The sequence below is a fragment of the Symphalangus syndactylus genome, chromosome 22, assembly GCF_028878055.3.
Source record: "Symphalangus syndactylus isolate Jambi chromosome 22, NHGRI_mSymSyn1-v2.1_pri, whole genome shotgun sequence".
Taxonomy (NCBI): Eukaryota; Metazoa; Chordata; class Mammalia; order Primates; family Hylobatidae; genus Symphalangus; species Symphalangus syndactylus.
The window spans coordinates 30780285-30798715 of NC_072444.2; the positions used below are offsets into that span (position 1 = coordinate 30780285).

The 18431-nt window shown below is 51.1% G+C and overlaps 1 protein-coding gene across 2 annotated transcripts in view; it reads left to right on the plus strand.

Moving 5' to 3' along the window:
* The window catches only part of CHD5 (chromodomain helicase DNA binding protein 5), an 81721-nt gene that overhangs the window by 59050 nt on the left and 4240 nt on the right, over positions 1-18431 (plus strand). For both annotated transcript variants that reach the window (XM_055262358.2, XM_055262359.1), the window contains 10 exons: positions 2365-2444; positions 2700-2832; positions 11111-11200; positions 11823-11960; positions 12217-12325; positions 13577-13709; positions 14114-14309; positions 17678-17841; positions 17948-18062; positions 18170-18223. In XM_055262358.2, coding sequence (XP_055118333.1) covers positions 2365-2444; positions 2700-2832; positions 11111-11200; positions 11823-11960; positions 12217-12325; positions 13577-13709; positions 14114-14309; positions 17678-17841; positions 17948-18062; positions 18170-18177 — 1166 coding nt within the window. In that variant the 3' untranslated portion in view covers positions 18178-18223. The remainder of the gene's footprint in view (positions 1-2364; positions 2445-2699; positions 2833-11110; positions 11201-11822; positions 11961-12216; positions 12326-13576; positions 13710-14113; positions 14310-17677; positions 17842-17947; positions 18063-18169; positions 18224-18431) is intronic.

An 18431-nucleotide genomic window follows, 5' to 3' on the forward strand; every position in this document is an offset into this window, starting at 1 on the left:
GGGTGGGCCGGGGAGGGCACCGGGGTCATGGAAAGTGGCAAGGTCACAGAAAACCCTAGTCTAACCCACATCCCACAGAAGACGGCCTCTCCTTCCCCCAAAGCCTCTGTTTGCTGAAATGTCACTCTACAGAGAGTTTTTCATTTTAATGACAGTTATGAGATATAATTTATATACATACTGCAAAATTCACTCTTAAAAAACTGGCTGGGTGCAGTGGCTCACACGTGTAATCCTAGCACTTTAGGAGGCTGAGGCAGGAGGATCACCTGAGCTCAGGAGTTTGAGACCAACCTGGCCAACATGGTGAAACCCCATCTCTACTAAAAATACAAAAGATTAGCTGGGCGTGGTGGCGCGTGCCTGTAATCCCAACTGCTCAGGAGGCTGAGGCAGGAGAATCGCTTGAACCCGGGAAGCGGAGGTTGCAGTGAGCCAAGATCACACCACTGCACTTCAGCCTGGGGGGACAGAGCAAGACTCCATCTCAAAAAAAAAAAAAAAAAGTACTATTCAGTGATTTCTAGTATATTCATAGGATGTACAACCATCACCACTGCCCAAGGCTGGAATATTTTCATTCCCCCTGAAAAAGAAACCCTGTACCCATTAGCAGCCACTCCCTATCCCCCAACCCCAGGCCTGGGCAGCCACTAACCTGCTTCCTGTCTCTGGATTTCGCATTGCTGAATATTTCATGTATATGGCACCACACAGTGCGTGGCCCTTTGTGTCTGGCTTCTGTCGCTCAGCCTGGGGTTCCAGGTTCATCCACATTGTAGCGTGTATCAGTGCTTCAGTCATTCTGCCTTATGGCTGATAATGTTTTCTTTTCTTTTTTTCTTTCTTTCTTTTTTTTTTTTTTTTTTTGAGACAGAGTTTCGCTCTTGTTGCCCAGGCTGGAGTGCGATGGTGTGATCTCGGCTCACTGCAACCTCCGCCTTCCAGGTTCAAGCGATCCTGCCTCAGCTTCCCGAGTAGCTGGGATTACAGGTGCCTCACACCACACCCGGCTGATTTTTGTATTTTTAGTGGAGACGGGGTTTCGCCATGTTGGCCAGGCTGGTCTTGAACTCCTGACCTCAGGTGATCCACCCTCCTTGGCTTCCCAACGTGCTGGGATTATAGGCGTGAACCACTGCGCCTGGCCAATAACATTTTCTTGTATGGATTTACCGCATTTTGCTTATCCATTGCACTGTCGATAGATTTTGGATTGTTTCTACTTTTTGGCTACTGTGAATAATGCTGCTGTGTTTTACGTTTTTGTGTGGACACACGTTTTCAGTTCTTTTGGGCAGATATCTAGGAATGGAATTTCTGGGCCATGTGATAACCCTGTTTTCCCTTTTGAGAACCTGCTAGACTGTTTTCCAAAGTAGCTGTACCATTTTACATTCCTGCTAGTATTGTGTGAGAGTCCCAGGTTCTCCACGTCTTCAGCAGTAATTGTTCTCTGCCTTCATGGTTCTAGCTGTCCTGGGAGTGTGAGGTGGTGTCTCACTGTGTTTCTGATTGGCATTTCCCTGATGCCAAGGACGTTGAGTGTTGTTTCGTGTGTGTATTGGCTATTTGTAGACTTGTAGAAATGTCTTTTCAGATTCTTTGCACACTTAATTGGGTCATTTGTGCCCATGTCACTTTGGTGATCTAGGTTATTTATTTGGGTGAAGCAAATACCTGTTAAATACTTGGTCTGTCAGTTGGGACTCACAGGCCTGGGGCGGGCATAGCTATCCCCTGGTGATGGGTGAGGCCAGGCGCTGAGAAGCTGCACCTCCAAGCACAAGGGAGCCCTTGGAGGTGGACACATCTTGGTTTGCTTCTTGGCTTTGGCCTGAACTCTGTCTAACCTTGGGGAAGTCACCTAACCTCCGTGAGCCTCCGCTTGCCCGGCTGTGCCCACCTCCTGGGGCTTCTCAGAGCCGTGTAAGTGACTAGCACTTTGCAGTGTGTTGGCGGCTGACTTGGCAGGGAGGAAACTCACACCCTGTCCAGAGGCACACAGCCAGCCAGCCAGCCCGAAACCTGGGACCAGACCAGGCGTCGTGGCTCCTAATCTGGGCCTCCATCTGCCTCACTTCCCTGCCTCCAGATGAGCAGCCACGGCTGTGCGCAGCCCCGTCCTGACAGCCCCTCGCGTTGGTCTCACTGGGTCAAGGCCCTGCAAGTACTGCTGAGTCATAGGCCTGGCCTGGCCTCTCTGACTTAGTCGGGGATCCTGCCTGTCTCTCCTGGAGGTGCTTGGCTGCAATGGAGCCTCCTGAAGGCCAAGCCCCACCTCTCCTCTCTGCCACCCCACTCCCTGCCCTACTCCTTCCCATCTGAGCCCACCTGTCTCAGCTCTTTCCCTTAATCTTTCAGACAAAATGGAAGCCCAGCTGGGCTACATGGATGAGAAAGACCTGGGGGCACAGAAGCCAAGGCAGCCCCTGGAAGTCCAGGTGTGGAACTTGCTGGCGTCTGGGCTTGTGGTGTGTGTGGGGTGGAGGTTGGGTCTGGGGACCTTCTCAGGCCCTGCACAGCGAGGTGGAACCCAGGCTTCCTGGCTCCCTTTTCGGGGCTCCGAATCAGGGGGAGCAGGCTGGGAGCAAGCGATGGGACCCAGGAGACTGGGTTCCCAGCCCAGCGCATGTTCCCCGCCCTCTGTTCCTGGTGAGGCCCCAGGCCCTGCAGTTCTCCTGGCTTCTCCTCTGCAGGCCCTTCCAGCTTCCTTGGATAGAGTGGAGGGTGAGGACAAGCACGAGAGCCCAGCCAGCAAGGAGAGAGCCCGAGAGGAGCGGCCAGAGGAGACGGAGAAGGCCCCACCCTCCCCGGAGCAGCTGCCGAGAGGTTGGGGCTTCTTGCAGGCCGCCCACCCCAGTGCCATGTCTGGCCTCAGCAGGCCTGGGTTCAGAGAAGGGCAGGTGGCTGTACTTCCGCTCATTTCTCCCTGGCAGAGAGATAGACTCCAACCCTCTGCAGGTCCCCTGGTGAGGGGAGGCCAGGAGCTCAGGCCTCTATACATGGACTTAATGGACTTTAACTTTTTTTTTTTTTTTTGGAGAAAGGGTTTCGCTGTGTCACCCAGGCTGGAATGCAGAGGTACGATCTCGGATCACTGCAACCTCCGCCTCCCGGGTTCAAGTGATTCTTGTGCCTCAGTCTCCCCAGTAGCTGGGACTACAGGCATGCACCACCATACCCAGCTAATTTTTGTAATTTTAGTAGAGACGAGACTTCATCATGTTGGTCAGGATGGTCTCGATCTCTTGATCCTGGTACTACAGGTGCACGCCACCACACCCAACTAATTTTTGTATTTTTAATAGAGACTGGGTTTCGCCATGTTGGCCAGGCTGGTCTCAATCTCTTGACCTCGTGATCTGCCTGCCTTGGCCTTGCAAAGTGCTGGGATTACAGGTGTGAGCCACTGCACCTGTAGAGACTGTTGGCTGAGCTGGTCTCGACCTCCTGACCTCAAGTGATCCACCCACCTTGGCCTCCCACAGTGTTGGGATTGCAGGCGTGAGCCACCTCGCCTATTGGTCTTTAACTTTTCTTACCATACAGAGATTGGGGGTGATTGGGCTACTTTTTTATTAGTGATTTCTGACTCAACTGCATTGTGGTCTGAAAACATGAGTCTATATGAGGTTATTGAAACCTGCTCTCTGGCCTGATACGGTCAGATTTTGTAAATGCCTTATGTGTGCTTGAAAAAAATGTCTGTTCCCTAATTGCTGGATTTAAGGTTCTAACTATATGCATTAGGGCCGGGCATGGTGGCTCACACCTGTAATCCCAGCACTTTGGGAGGCTGAGGCAGGTGGATCACCTGAGGTCAGGAGTTCGAGACCAGCCTGGCCAACATGGCGAAACCCAGTCTCTATTAAAAATACAAAAATTAGTTGGGTGTGGTGGTGTGCACCTGTAGTCTCAGCTACTCAGGAGACTGAGGCAGGAGAATTGCTTGAACCTGGGAGGCAGAGGTTGCAGCGAGTGGAGATCGTGCCACTGTATTCGAGCCTGGGTGACAGAGCGCAACTCAATTTCAGAAAAAAAAAAAATTCATATATTATATATATATATATATGCATTAGATCAGCAGATAATGCATGCTAATTATGTTGTTCAAGTTTTTAGTATCTTTACTAGTATTTGGTTTGCTTTGATCAGTCAGTTTCTGAGAGACTTGTGTTAAAATCTCTCATTATGATTATGGATTAATCTCTTTCTTCTTATAATGCCAGATTTTGCTTCATATCATTTGAGACTGGGTTGTCAGGTGCATATTTGTTCAGGTTTTTAATATTTTTCTTGTGAAGTGTGCTTCTAGTTATTGTGTAATAACCCTCTTATCCCTCTTTAAACTTTTTGCTTAAAAGTTTATTTTTGGGCCGGGTGCGGTGGCTCATGCCAGTAATCCCAGCACTTTGGGAGGCCGAGGCGGGCAGATCACAAAGTGAGGAGTTCAAGACTATCCTGTTGAACATGGTGAAACCCGTCTCTACTAAAAATACAAAAAAATTAGCTGGGCATGGTGGCAAGCGCCTGTAGTCCTAGGTACTTGGGAGGCTGAGGTCACACTACTGCACTCCAGCCTGGGAGACAGAGCGAGACTCCGTCTCAAAAAAAAAAAAAAAAAGGCCGGGCGTGGTGGCTCACGCTTGTAATCCCAGCACTTTGGGAGGCCGAGGCGGGCGGATCACGAGGTCAGGAGATCGAGACCACGGTGAAACCCCGTCTCTACTAAAAATACAAAAAATTAGCCGGGTGCGGTGGCTGGCGCCTGTAGTCCCAGCTACTCGGAGAGGCTGAGGCGGGAGAATGGCGTGAACCCGGGAGGCGGAGCTTGCAGTGAGCCGAGATTGCGCCACTGCACTCCTGCCTGGGTGACAGAGCGAGACTCCGTCTCAAAAAAAAAAAAAAAAAAAAAAAAAAAAAAAGTTTGTTTTTGCTGATTTGGGTTGCTCTTCGTTTGTTTAGTATGTATTTGTTATGCCTTTTTCTATTCCTTTTTTAAAATATAACAGCTTTATGGTGATATAATTAACATATCATACAGTTGAGCCATTTAAAGTATACCATTCAGGTCGGGCACGGTGGCTCACACCTGTAATCCCAGAACTTTGGGAGGCTGAGGTGGGTGGATCACCTGAGGTCAGGAGTTTGAGACCAGCCTGGCCAACATGGTGAAACCCTGTCTCTACTAAAAATACAAAAATTAGCCGGGCATGGTGGTGGGCACCTGTAATCCCAGCTACTCAGGAGGCTGAGGCAGGAGAATTGCTTGAACCCAGGAGGCAGAGTTTGCAGTGAGCTGAGATGGCACCACTGCACTCCAGCCTGGGTGACAAGATAGAAATTCTGTCTCAAAAAAAAAAAAAAAAATGAAGTATACAGTTCGTTATTTTTCGTACACCCAGAGTTGTACAACCATCACCATTATCTAATTCCAGAACATTTTATCACTTCAACAATAAATTCTTCTTACCCATTGGTAATCACTCTCCATTTCTTCCTCTTCCTCCCAGCCCCTGGCAGTCACTTCTGTCCTATGGATTGGCGTATTCTGAACATTTCATACCAATGGAATAATACAGTACTTTGGCCCTTTGTGTCTGGCTTCTTTCACTTAGCATAGTTTTTTAAAGTTCATCTATGTTGTGGAATACATTAGTACTTCATTCCTTTTTTTTTTTTTTTTTTTGAGACAGGGTCTTGCTCTATCACCCAGGCTGGAGTGCAGTGGCATGATCTTGGCTTACTACAGCCTTGACCCCCTGGGTGCAAGCGATCTTTCCACCTCAGCCTCCCAAGTAGCTGGGACTACAGGTGCACATGCTGACATGCCTGGCTAATTTTTGTATTTTTTTTGTAGAGACGGGGTTTTGCCATGTTGCCCAGCTGTCTTGAACCCCTGGACTCAAGCGATCCTCCCACCTTGACCTCCCAAAGTGCTGGGATTACAGGCAGTACTTCATTTCTTTTTATGCCCAAATAATACTCCGTTGTATGGATCTACTATGTTTTGTTTATCCATTCATAGTGATACACATTTGAGTTGTTTCCACTTTTTGGCTGCTGTACACATTTGTGTACGCATTTTTTTGTGTGGGTATAGGTTTTCAGTTCTTTTGGGTATATATCTAGGAGTAGAATTGCTGGGTCATATGGTAATTCTCTGTACCATTTTGAGAAACTGCTGAATTGTTTTCCATGTGTATTGCATCAGTTCACATTCCTACCAGCATATGTGAGGGTTCCAGTTTCTTCACATACTTGCCAATACCTGTTATTATCTGTCTTTTTGATTATAGTCACCCTGGTGGGTGAGAAGTGGTATCTCATTGTCATTTTGATTTGAGTTTCCTTTGTGCATAAAGATGTTGAATATTTTTTCATGCGATTATGGCTCATTTCTATATAATTTGTTGAAGAAATGTCTTTTCAGATCCTTCGTCTATTTTAAAATTGGATTTTTAAAAATTATTGAATTGTAAGAGTTCTTTTTAAATTAATTAATCAATACTTTTAGAGACAGGGTCTTACTATGTTGCCCAGGAGGGCTTTGAAGTCCTGGGCCCAAGTAACTCTCCAGTATTAGACTTTTGAGTAGCTAGGATCACCGGCGTGTACCACTGTGCCTGGCTTGTATAAGTTCTTTATATAGATTCATGTTCCTCATCAGATATGTGATTTACAAATATTTCATTTCTTCACTTTTAATCTCTTTGTAATGTTTTAGGTCTATCTTTTGCAGACAGTGTGTAGGGGATTCATCATTTAAAATCTAATTATATGGTCCCTATCTTTTAGCTGGAAAGTTTAATCTCTTTACATTTATTGTAATAACTAGATATGTGGATGGATTTCTGTTGTCTTATTTTGTACTTTATATATTACCCTTCTCTTTTCTCCTTTTTCCTCTTTTCCTGCCATCTCTTGGATTGATCAAATTTTCTTTATATCTCCTCTTTTCCCCCTCAACTTATTTGGAAGGTTTATAGTCAATTTCATTCTGTACTCTTACATTTTTAACATGTATCCCTCTGAGTAATATGAGGACTTTAGATAGCTTTAGCTCTAACTCACTTCCCTTTCATCTGCCACGTTGCTGTTGCCCAGTATTTTAGTTCAGTTTGTTTTTACTTTCCCAAATTTGTTGTTATGCTTATTTCTAAGTTTTTAATCCTTTTTTAGATCTCTTCACATTCTTACCAGTTTGTGTTTGCCTATTTGTTCATCATTGCTTCATTCAAAGTCCTTCCTAAAGTACACCTTTAATGATGCTTTCAGCAATTTTTTTGGGAATGGTAAATTCTCTCATTGTTATTTTTCTTTTACTCTTGAATAGTTAGTACAATTGAAGATGGGATAGGGATCTTCCCTCAGCACTTTGCAGATATTCTTCCTTTTTTATTTGGCATTCATTATGCTGAGAAGGCTGCTGAGAAGCTGAGAAGGCTGCTGTTGGTGTAATTGTTGCTCCCGTGTAGCAAATTTGTCATTTCTGTCTTTTCTCACATTGAAAGACTGCTTTTAAGACATTCTCTTTGTCTTTGGTGATATGTAGCTTCACTACAATGGAGGGTATTTTTTGTTTTGTTTTTAAAGTGAAGTTTTTGTTTATCTTGTGTGCGACTCACTGTGATTCTTAAAGCTGAATATTTATGTCCTGCATAAATTGTGGGAAAATTCTCGGTCATTCTCTCTTTGAATATTTTCTTTGCCCTCATTATGTTTCTTTTGTCGTTCTGGAATTCCTGTTATTCATTGATTGGTTCATTCATCCAACAAACATATATATATACACACACACATGCGTGTATATGTATATATATATATATATATATATATATACACATACACATGCATATATATATGTTTTGAGCCTGCTGAGTGTCAGATGCTGTCCCAGGCACTGAGGACACAAGCAATGAACCAAAACAGCTGAAAGCTTCATTCCGTGGAGTTTGTATTCCACTGGAGAACACAGGCAATCCACAATAAACAGAAATACGTGTTGTTCAACCACAGACTCCAAATGCTATGAAGAAGAAAGCAGAGTACAAGGTTAGCAAAAGATGGGGGCTGATAAGTTTTCATATCTTTTGCTTCTTTTTTGTTATCTATTTCTCTGCCAGGCTTTTTGAGTAATCCTCAGATCCAGCTTCCATGTATATTTTCTTTGCACAGCTGTTTTTTAAAACCTTCCCATTTGTGTTATTTTGCATGGCTGTGTCACAAATTACTGCAAACGTAGTGGCTAAAAACAGCACTCACCATGAGCTCACAGTTGTGTGGGTCTGACGCCTGGCGTGGTGTAGCTGGGTGTTCTGCTCAGGATATCACAAGGTTCAGGACATCAAAGTATCGACTAGGTTGAGTTCTCATCTGGAGGCTCTGGGGAAAAGTCCACATCCATGCCCACTCCTTGTTGTTGGCAGAATTCAGTTCCTTGAGGCTGGAGGACTGAGGTCCCATTTCCTTGCTGGCTGTCAGCTGGGTCCATTTTCAGCACCTGGAAGCCACCACATTCCTGCCATGTAGCCTCATCTGTCTTCAAGCCAGCAGTGGTGGACAGAAACCCTCCCGTGCTTCCCATCTTTGACTTCCTTTTCTGTGACCGGCCAGAGAAAAGGGCTCGTGTGGTCAGGTTAGGCTTACTCAGGTCATCTCCCTGTTTTAAGGTCACCCGTGCTGCAAAACGGAACCTGCTCTGGGCAGTCGAGTTCATCCTCTTCACCTTCCAGGGGATTTTGCAGGGCGTGGACACCAAGGGCTGAAAGTCTTGGAGCACATGTTAGAATTCTGCAATTAAAATGTTAATGATTGTGTATTTCCTTTCCTTTTTTTTTTTTTGAGACAGTCTCTCTCCTGCCTCAGCCTCCCAAGTAGCTGGGACTACAGGCGCCCGCCACCACACCCGGCTAATGAAGCCCGGCTAATTTTTTGTATTTTTAGTAGAGACAGGGTTTCACTGTGTTAGCCAGGATGGTCTCAATCTCCTGACCTCGTGATCTGCCTGCCTCGGCCTCCCAAAGTGTTGGGATTACAGGCGTGAGCCACCACGCCTGGCCCTTTTTTTTTTTTTTTTTTTTGAGATGGAGTCTCGCTCTGTTGCCCAGGCTGGAGTGCAGTGGTGCAATCTCGGCTCACTGTAGCCTCTGCGTCGTGGGTTCAACTGATTCTCCTGCCTCAGCCTCCTGAGTAGCTGGGATTACAGGCACCTGCCATCACACCTGGCTAATTTTTGTATTTTTAGTAGAGACAGGATTTCACCATGTTGGTCAGGCTGGTCTCAGACTCCTGACCTCAAGTGATCCACCCACATTTCTAGAAATTTTATGTTTTTTTTTCTAGTTTTGAGGGAGTCTTATTCTTTCCCTGTGGATTCTCTTCCTTCTTTTTCTTTTTTCTCTGTCTTTGGTCACCCTAGACATATTTATTTTAGAGCAAACTTTTTCAACCTGTGTGGTCCGTGGGCCAAATGTGGCCCAGGATGGCTTTGAATGTGGCCCAACACGAGTTCATAAACTTTCTTAAAACATTGTGAGATTTTTTTTGTGAGAGATATATGTGTGTGTGTGTGTGTGTGTGTGTGTGTATATGTGTATATATATATAAGCTCATCAGCTGTCGTCAGTGTTTAGTGTATTTTATGTGTGGCCCAAGACAGTTCTTCTTCCAGTGTGGCCCAGGGAAGCCAAAAGATTGGACACCCCTGTTTGAGAGTCTTTGACATTGTCCTGTTACCCCCTGGTGCTTGTCTGCTTCCTGTGCGTCGGCTGGTGGGGATCATTGTTTTCTGGGTTTAGATTGGGTGCATCCTCATCAGGGATTGTGATTTTTTTTTTTTTTTTTTTTTTTTTTTGAGACAGAGTCTCACCCTGTCACCCAGGCTGGAGTGCAGTGGCGTGATCTTGGCTCTCTGCAACCTCCACCTCCCAAGTTCAAGTGATTCTCCTGCCTCAGCCTCCCGAGTAGCTAGGATTACAGGCACGTGCCGCCACACCTGGCTAATTTTTTAAAAATATTTTTGGTAGAGACAGGGTTTCACCATATTGGTCAGGCTGGTCTCGAACTCCTGACCTTGTGATCCGCTGGCCTCGGCCTCCCAAAATGCTAGGATTACAGGCGTGAGCCACCGCACTCAGCCCGGATTGTGACTTTTATCTGCAGGAGCTCCGTGTCCTCTGGGGAGTGGGAATGGCCCTCCCCTTTTGTTTCTGGAGGCTCAGGCTGGGAGGTTTCATGGGCGGTCTCCCTCTGGGAGCAGCTTTATGATGCTGTCTCTGCCTCGGGTGGTCCAGTTCAGATCCCACACCCACGAGGACAAGGCCTTGGATGTGGGTTCCTCACTGGAGACCTTCTTTTCCTTGATCCCGTGGTGGAGACAGGCCTTCTCACTCCCGTGGCCAGTGGTGAGAACTTTCCTTCAGAGACCACAGTGTTGGAGGGTGTTGGCATCATTCCAGTTCTCTTCTCTTTTGGGCTTGAGGCCACCCCTGTCCTGCCTGGGTGCTGAGACACAGCCCCAGGTTCCAAGCTCTCCAGGCCTCTTCCTGGTGTCTCATCACCCCAACCTGGGGCCCCTGGACACCAGCTCCTGCTTCCTCACCTTCAGTTTCCCCTTCCTTTCTGGCACCTGGTGATTTCCTTCTCTTCTTGGGAAGTCATCTTCTGTGTGTGTTTTTTTTTGAAACAGCGTCTTGTTCTGTCACCCAGGCCGGAGTGCAGTGGCACCATCTCGGTTCATGGGAATCTTGATCTCCTAGGCTCAGGCGACCCTCCCACCTCAGCTTCCTGAATAGCTGGACCACAGGTGCATGGCGCCAAGCCCAGCTAATTTGTTGTATTTTTTGTAGAGACGAGATCTCACTATGTTGCCAGACTGGTCTTGAACTCCTGGTCTGAAGTGATCCTCCTGCCTCGGCCTCCCAAAATACTGGCATTACACCATGGGCCAGTGCACCCGGCCGAGGAGAGCTCTTTTTGGTGGCACCTGTTGGACTCTGCGGAACGTATTGATAGATAGGGTTCTGTGGGTGGAAAGCCACCAGCCCAGAGTCCTCTCTGTTTTCTGGGACCCCACCCCACGCCGTGAACCCTCTTTTTCTTGCAGAGGAGGTGCTTCCTGAGAAGGAGAAGATCCTGGACAAGCTGGAACTGAGCTTGATCCACAGCAGAGGGGACGGTTCTGAACTCAGGCCAGGTCTGGGGCTCTTCTGTGTTTCTACCTGTGCCCCGTGGTCCCTTGAGGGTGCCCTCTGGACCCTGTTCAGCCTCCCACAGTCTCCCAGGCGCTGTCCCCTTGGTCCCAGGCCTGATTGGAGCTGGCAAGTGGGAGCCTGGATTCACCAGCCCCTCACAGCCAATGCCGGGGACAGACTCTCCCCTCCTCTCTCCTGAGCCCTGCTGTGCCCTTGCCGCTGAGAGAGAGGAGAGCTGGTCATAGAGCCTGGCCTGGGGGATTTGGGGCTCAGCTGGAAGCTTTGCATACCTCTAGGCCCTGGAATGTTCTGGAACAGTTGTCCTCAGATCAGCCCCCTCAGGCAGCTCTGTCTTTGAACTTGAGCTGTGCTTTTCACAGCGCTCTCCTGTCCTCCTCCTGGATGGTCCTGATGTGGTGGGGGAGGAGCACTACGGCCTGGAGCTAAGCCTCCCTGTCCAGGACGGAGAGAGAGGCTGTTGGCTTGTTTAAGACCCTTCTGGGCAGCGAGCCTCCTCAGGACAAGGGGATATTTTCTACTTGCCTCCTGGGTCCCCTGTGCTTGGCAGAGAGAGGCCCCTGGGCACTGCTCTTTGGATGAATGAATGTGATCTGTCCCCGGCAGATGATACCAAGGCTGAGGAGAAGGAGCCCATTGAAACACAGCAAAATGGTGACAAAGAGGAAGATGACGAGGGGAAGAAGGAGGACAAGAAGGGGAAATTCAAGTTCATGTTCAACATCGCGGACGGGGGCTTCACAGGTATTGGGGTTGGGGGTTGAGCAGAGAGCTGAGGCTTCCTGACTGTGGGTCCCAGGAGTCTAGACCAGTGGTTAACTTTATACTAGAGTGTGACTGGTTGATAGAAGTCCATTGTATAACCTTTCTTAGCAACACTGGAACACTGGACCTCTGGGGGTGGAGGCAGTGGCAAGTAGGGAGGGAGCGGCTCTCCAAGCCTGCGTGTGTGTGAAAGCTGGGGCCCTTCTCATCCTGCTCACCTTGGCTTGTTTCCCAGAGTTGCACACACTGTGGCAGAACGAGGAGCGGGCTGCTGTATCCTCGGGGAAAATCTACGACATCTGGCACCGGCGCCATGACTACTGGCTGCTGGCGGGCATCGTGACGTATCCTTGGCCAGGCCGGGCTGGGCAGGCACTTGTCTGTTCCTCCGCGGACCTCGGGGAGAGCCCTCTGAGGGTTCCGGGGGAAGCCTTCCTCGCTCTTCCTCAATCTTCCTGGCTTCTGGCAGTGCCTAGAAATCCTTGGCATTGCTGCTTCGCCTGCTCCCCGCCGCTGTCATCACGGCTTCTTCCTTGTGTGTCTCTGTCTGGGTCCACATTGCTCTCTCTCTTTTTTTTTTTTTTTTTGAGATAGAGTTTCACTCTGTCACCCAGGCTGGAGTGTAGCAGCTTGATCTCGGCTCACTGCAACTGCTGCCTCCCGGGTTCAAGCGATTCTCCTGCCTCAGCCTCCCAAGTAGCTAGGATTACAGGCGTGCCCCACCACACCTGGCTAATTTTTGTATTTTTAGTAGAGACAGGGTTTCACCATGTTGGCCACGCTGGTCTTGAACTCCTGACCTCAAGTGATCCACTCACCTTGGCCTCCCAAAGTGCTGAGATTACAGGCGTGAGCCACCGCACCCAGCCTTTTTCTTTTTCTTTTTTTTTTTTTTGAGGTGGAGTCTTGCTCTGTGGCCTAGGCTGGAGTGCAGTGGTGCGATCTCAGCTCACTGCAACCTCTGCCTCCTGGGTTCAAGTGATTCTTCTGCCTCAGCCTCCTGAGTAGCTGGGACTATAGGCGTGCACCACCACTCCCAGCTAGTTTTTGTAATTTTAGTAGAGACAGGGTTTCGCCATGTTGGCCAGGCTGGTCTCAAGCTCCTGGCCTCAAGTGATCTGCCCGCCTTGGCCTCCCAAAATGCTGGGATTACAGGCGTGAGCCACCATGCCTGGCCCCAAATTTCCCTCTTATAAGCATACCAGTCATTGGATTTAGGGCCCATCCTAATCCAGTATGACCCTTTCTTAACTCAATTACATCTGCAAATACCCTATTTCTGAAGAAGGTTCCCATTCACAGGTGCTGGGGGCAGGACTTAAACGTATGCACCCCAGGTTGTTGGGGTGAAGAGTTAACCTTCTGAAGCCCCGGGGCTGTGTCTGGTGCACCCAGGGCACCTGTCAGTGTCTGCTGATACTGTCACTGTTGTGTCATCAATATGTTCCTCGTGCAGCCGGGCTTAAGGACTTGCCTGAGAACGTACAGCCAGGATGCCGACCCCCGGGCTGGCCCCTCCCCCTCCCTGAGCTGCCTCCCCCTACGGCCCCGCCTCTTCTAATGGCCAGGTTTGCCCTTAACGGTGCCCCACCCAGGCACGGCTACGCCCGCTGGCAGGACATCCAGAATGACCCGAGGTACATGATCCTGAACGAGCCCTTTAAGTCTGAGGTCCACAAGGGCAACTACCTGGAGATGAAGAACAAGTTCTTGGCCCGCAGGTTTAAGGTCAGTCTTCTGAAGGGCCAGGGCTGCAGGGGGCGGGGAGGGACGGGTGTCAGGAGGGCCCTCCCAAAGGCAAAGGAATTAGAGAGCAGCAACCCCTCCCCACGTACCTGGGTCACGCTGCCACAAAGCATCAGTACGTCCATCAACTAACAGTGGTGGATCCTTGCTCTGGCCCTGGCCCCACTGGGGAGTATCTGCCGCCTTGGGGTGATGGGGTACAGAGAACACAGCTTGGTGACAGCTCCAAGGGTTGGCCACCGCCAGGCCAGGGTGGGCAGCAGATGGCAGCATGTCCTCTTTCCCTCCTTTCTGCTGGGAGCCTTGGCCTGGGGTGGGCACTGGTGGAGCACGGAGGGTAGCCGTTCAGGGGGAGGGGCTGGGCCGACGCTGCCCCCCACCCCCAGCTGCTGGAGCAGGCGTTGGTCATTGAGGAGCAGCTCCGGAGGGCCGCGTACCTGAACATGACCCAGGACCCCAACCACCCCGCCATGGCCCTCAACGCCCGCCTGGCTGAAGTGGAGTGCCTCGCCGAGAGCCACCAGCACCTGTCCAAGGAGTCCCTTGCTGGGAACAAGCCTGCCAATGCCGTCCTGCACAAGGGTGAGCAAGCCCTGCCCCCCGCAGTGCGGCCCTCCCACCTTCCTCCTGCCCAGCGAGCGCTCTTGGCTGTAGATGAGGGCACTGATGGGGTAGGGGCCGGGGACAGATGTCAGCCCAGAGGGCGGTGGACTTCTGGGCCAAGATGGAACAGTCCTGTCATCAGACCCCTTATCTCCCCTGCAGGGAAACTGAGGCTGCTTGCTTCTCCAGCCTGTTTCTCAAGCCTGCTCTGTGCAGGCCCCGGCCCGTGCTAGTGACACAGAAAACCACGAAACTGTAAAGGCTTCTGAGTCCTGACAGCATGCCTTAAATGCATTGTGTCTTTAGCCCGGGCAATACCCATCACCCTGGAGCCTTCTCATTGGCCCTGTGCGGGAAGGGGAAGTAGTTTGCCCAAGATCTCCCACGATTCAGATCCTTGATGCTGGCTGCACATCTCTGCCTGTGGTCACAGGGCACACTTCGGCCCTCGGGGCTCCCGGCTGGTTGGGGGAGGGGGTGGCCCTGTGGTGAGAGTTGCTGGACGCATCCCCGTGCCCTGCAGCCCTCGCTGGTGTACTCCGATCCTGTGCCCAGCAAGGCCTAGGGCTGCAGGTCTCCCTGAGGACTCTTAGGAGGGAAGCCCAGTGTTGGGCAGCGCTTCTGGCTGGCTCGTCTGCAGCCCGGGGGCCCCTGCCCAGCCCAGAGAGGCTCCTGGGAGGAGTTCTTTGGAAGCTCCTGCTGTGTCCCCACTTGGCAGCGCTGCCTGCAGCTTGGGAGGGCCTGGTGCAGAGCACCCCCTGGTGCTGGGTTCTGGGCGAGTGCAGTCATACACCCTTGTAAATAAGCCCCAGCTCTCAGGCTGCCTCTCCTGGCACAGCCCTTCATCCCTCCATCCCTCCACCATCCCTCCATGCCTCCATCCTTCCACCCCTCCATCGTCCCTCCATGCCTCCGTCCTTCCACCCTTCCATCCCTCCATCCCTCTGTTCTTTCACCCCCTCAATCCCTCATCCCTCCATCATCCCTCATCCCTCCATCATCCCTCATCCCTCCATCCTTCCACATCTCCATCCTTCCATCCCTCCATAATTCCTACATGCCTCCATCTGTCCATCCCTCCATCTCTTCATCATCCCTCCATCCCTTCATCATTCCTCCATTCCTCCATCCTTCCACCCCTCCATCCTTCCACTCCCCCATCCCTCATCCCTCCGTCATCCCTCATCCCTCCATCCTTCCACCCCTGCATCCCTCCATTATCCCCTCATCATACCTCCATCCCTTTATCCCTCCATCTCTCCATCATCCTTTCATCATCTCCATCATGTCTCCATCCCTCCATCATCCTTCCATTATCCCTCCATCCTTCCACCCCCATACCCCCATCTCTCCATCCTTCCATCTCTCCATCTCTCCACCCCTCCATCCCTCCATCATCCCGCCATCCTTCCATTCCTCCATCCCTCCATTATCCCTTCATCATACCTTCATCCCTTCATCACTCCATCTCTCCATCTTCCCTCCATCATCTCTCCATCATTGCTCCATCCCTCCATCATCCTTCTATCATCTCTCCATCCCTCCATCCTTCCACCCCTCCATCCCTCCATCTCTCCATCATCCCTTCATCTCTCCACCCCTCCAACCCTCCATCATCCCTCCATCCTTCCACTCCTCCATCATTCCTCCATCCCTTCATCATCCCTTTATACCTCCATGTCTCCACCATCCCTCCATCATCCCTCCATCATCCGTCCATCTCTCCATCATCCCTCCATCCCTTCACCCCTCCATCACCCATCCCTCCACCATCCTTTCATCCCTCCATCCCATCTCTCCATCATCCCTCCATCATCCCATCCCTCCATCTTCCCTCCATCCCTCCATCTTCCCTCCATTATCCCTCCATCTCTCCATCCTTCCACCCCTCCATGCCTCCATCATCCCTCCATCCCTCCATCATCCCTCCATCTCTCCATCATCCCTCCATCCCTTCACCCCTCCATCACCCATCCCTCCACCATCCTTTCATCCCTCCATCCCATCTCTCCATCATCCCTCCATCATCCCATCCCTCCATCTTCCCTCCATTATCCCTCCATCTCTCCATCCTTCCACCCCTCCATGCCTCCATCATCCCTCCATCCCTCCATCATCTCTCCATCTCTCCATCATCCCTCCATCCCTCCATCATCCCTCCATCCCTCCATCATCCCTCCATCTCTCCATCATCCATCATCCCTCCATCTCTCCATCATCCATCATCCCTCCATCCCTCTATTATCCCTCCATCATCCCTTCATTCTTCCATCATCCCGTCATCCCTCCATCATCGCTTCATCATCCCTACATCCCTTTATCTCTCCATCATCCCTTCATCCCTCCATCCCTCCATCTCTCCACCCCTCCATCCCTCCATCCCTCCATCTCTCCACCCCTCCATCCCTCCATCTATCCATCATCCCTTCGTCATCCCTCCATCCCTCCATCATCCCTCCATCATCCTTTCATCATCCCTCCATCTCCACCCTTCCACCATCATCCCTCCATCTCTCCATCATCCCTTCATTATCCCTCCATCCATCATCCCTCCATCCTTCCATCTTCCCTCCATTATCCCTACATGATCCCTCCATCCCTCATCCTTCCACCTCTCCATCCTTCCATCCCTCCATCCCTCCATCCCTCCATCATCCCTCCATCTATCCATCATTCCTTCATTATCCCTCCATCCTTCCATCATCCCTCCATCCTTTCATCATTCCTCCATCTCTCCACCCCTCCATCGACCATCATTCCTCCATCTCTCCATCATCCCTTCATTATCCCTCCATCCCTCCATCATCCCTCCATCTTCCCTCCATTATCCCTATATGATCCCTCCATCCCTCCATCTTCCCTCCATTATCCCTATATGATCCCTCCATCCCTCATCCTTCCACCCCTCCATCCTTCCATCCCTCCATTCCTCCATCATCCCTCCATCCCTCCATCTTCCCTCCATCCCTCCATTATCCCTCCATTATCCCTTCATGCCTCCACCCTTCCACCCCTCCATTCGTCCATCCTTCCACCCCTCCATCCCTCCATCATCCTTCCATCTCTCCATCATCCTTCCATCTCTCCATCATCCCTCCATCCCTCCATCTTCTTTCCATTCCTCCATGTTCCCTCCATCATCCCTCCATCATCCCTGCATCTTTCCACCCCTCTATCCCTCCACCCCTCCATCCCTCCACCCCTCCACCCCTCCATCCCTCCACCCCTCCATCCCTCCACTCCTCCATCCCTCCACCCCTCCATCCCTCCATCCCTCCATCCTTCCACTTCTCCATCCCTCCACCCCTCCATCCTCCATCCTACCATCCCTTCACCTCCCACCACAGTCCTGAACCAGCTGGAGGAGCTGCTGAGCGACATGAAGGCCGACGTGACCCGGCTGCCATCCATGCTATCCCGCATCCCCCCGGTGGCCGCCCGGCTGCAGATGTCGGAGCGCAGCATCCTGAGCCGCCTGACCAACCGCGCCGGGGACCCCACCATCCAGCAGGTCAGGCTCGGCCTGTGTGCCCCGGCCCGAGCCCCCTGGCATGCCCCTGGGTGGAGGCTGGGTGGGGGGCCTGAGACCACCTGTGAAGCTGAGTCCTTGCCTCCAGGGCGCTTTCGGCTCCTCCCAGATGTACAGCAACAACTTTGGGCCCAACTTCCGGGGCCCTGGACCGGGAGGGATTGTCAACTACAACCAGATGCCCCTGGGGCCCTATGTGACCGGTAGGTGCCCGTCCGCTCCGGGCAGCATGCACACGGGTGCCCGCCGGGCCCGGCCTGCCTGCTGCTGCCGACGCCAGGCAAGCCCAGGTCTCCTTTTTTTTTGACAGATATCTAGCCGTCCCCGAGACTTCCCTGTGTTGCAGCGCTCATTTCCAGCTGAGGTGAGGGCTGCTGGGTGCTGCTGTTCCTCCCCGCCACCCCATTGCTGGCAAACCAGGCCTGGCCACAGTCAGCCCTGCCCCTGCACTTGACTCCCGTCCCTAAGTCCTGGAGCTTTTACTGCCTCCGGCGGCTTTGAGAGCCACCCATCTGCCTGGAGCCCCTCTACCTTGCCCCCTTGGCCCTGGGACCACCTTGTGGCCAGCATGT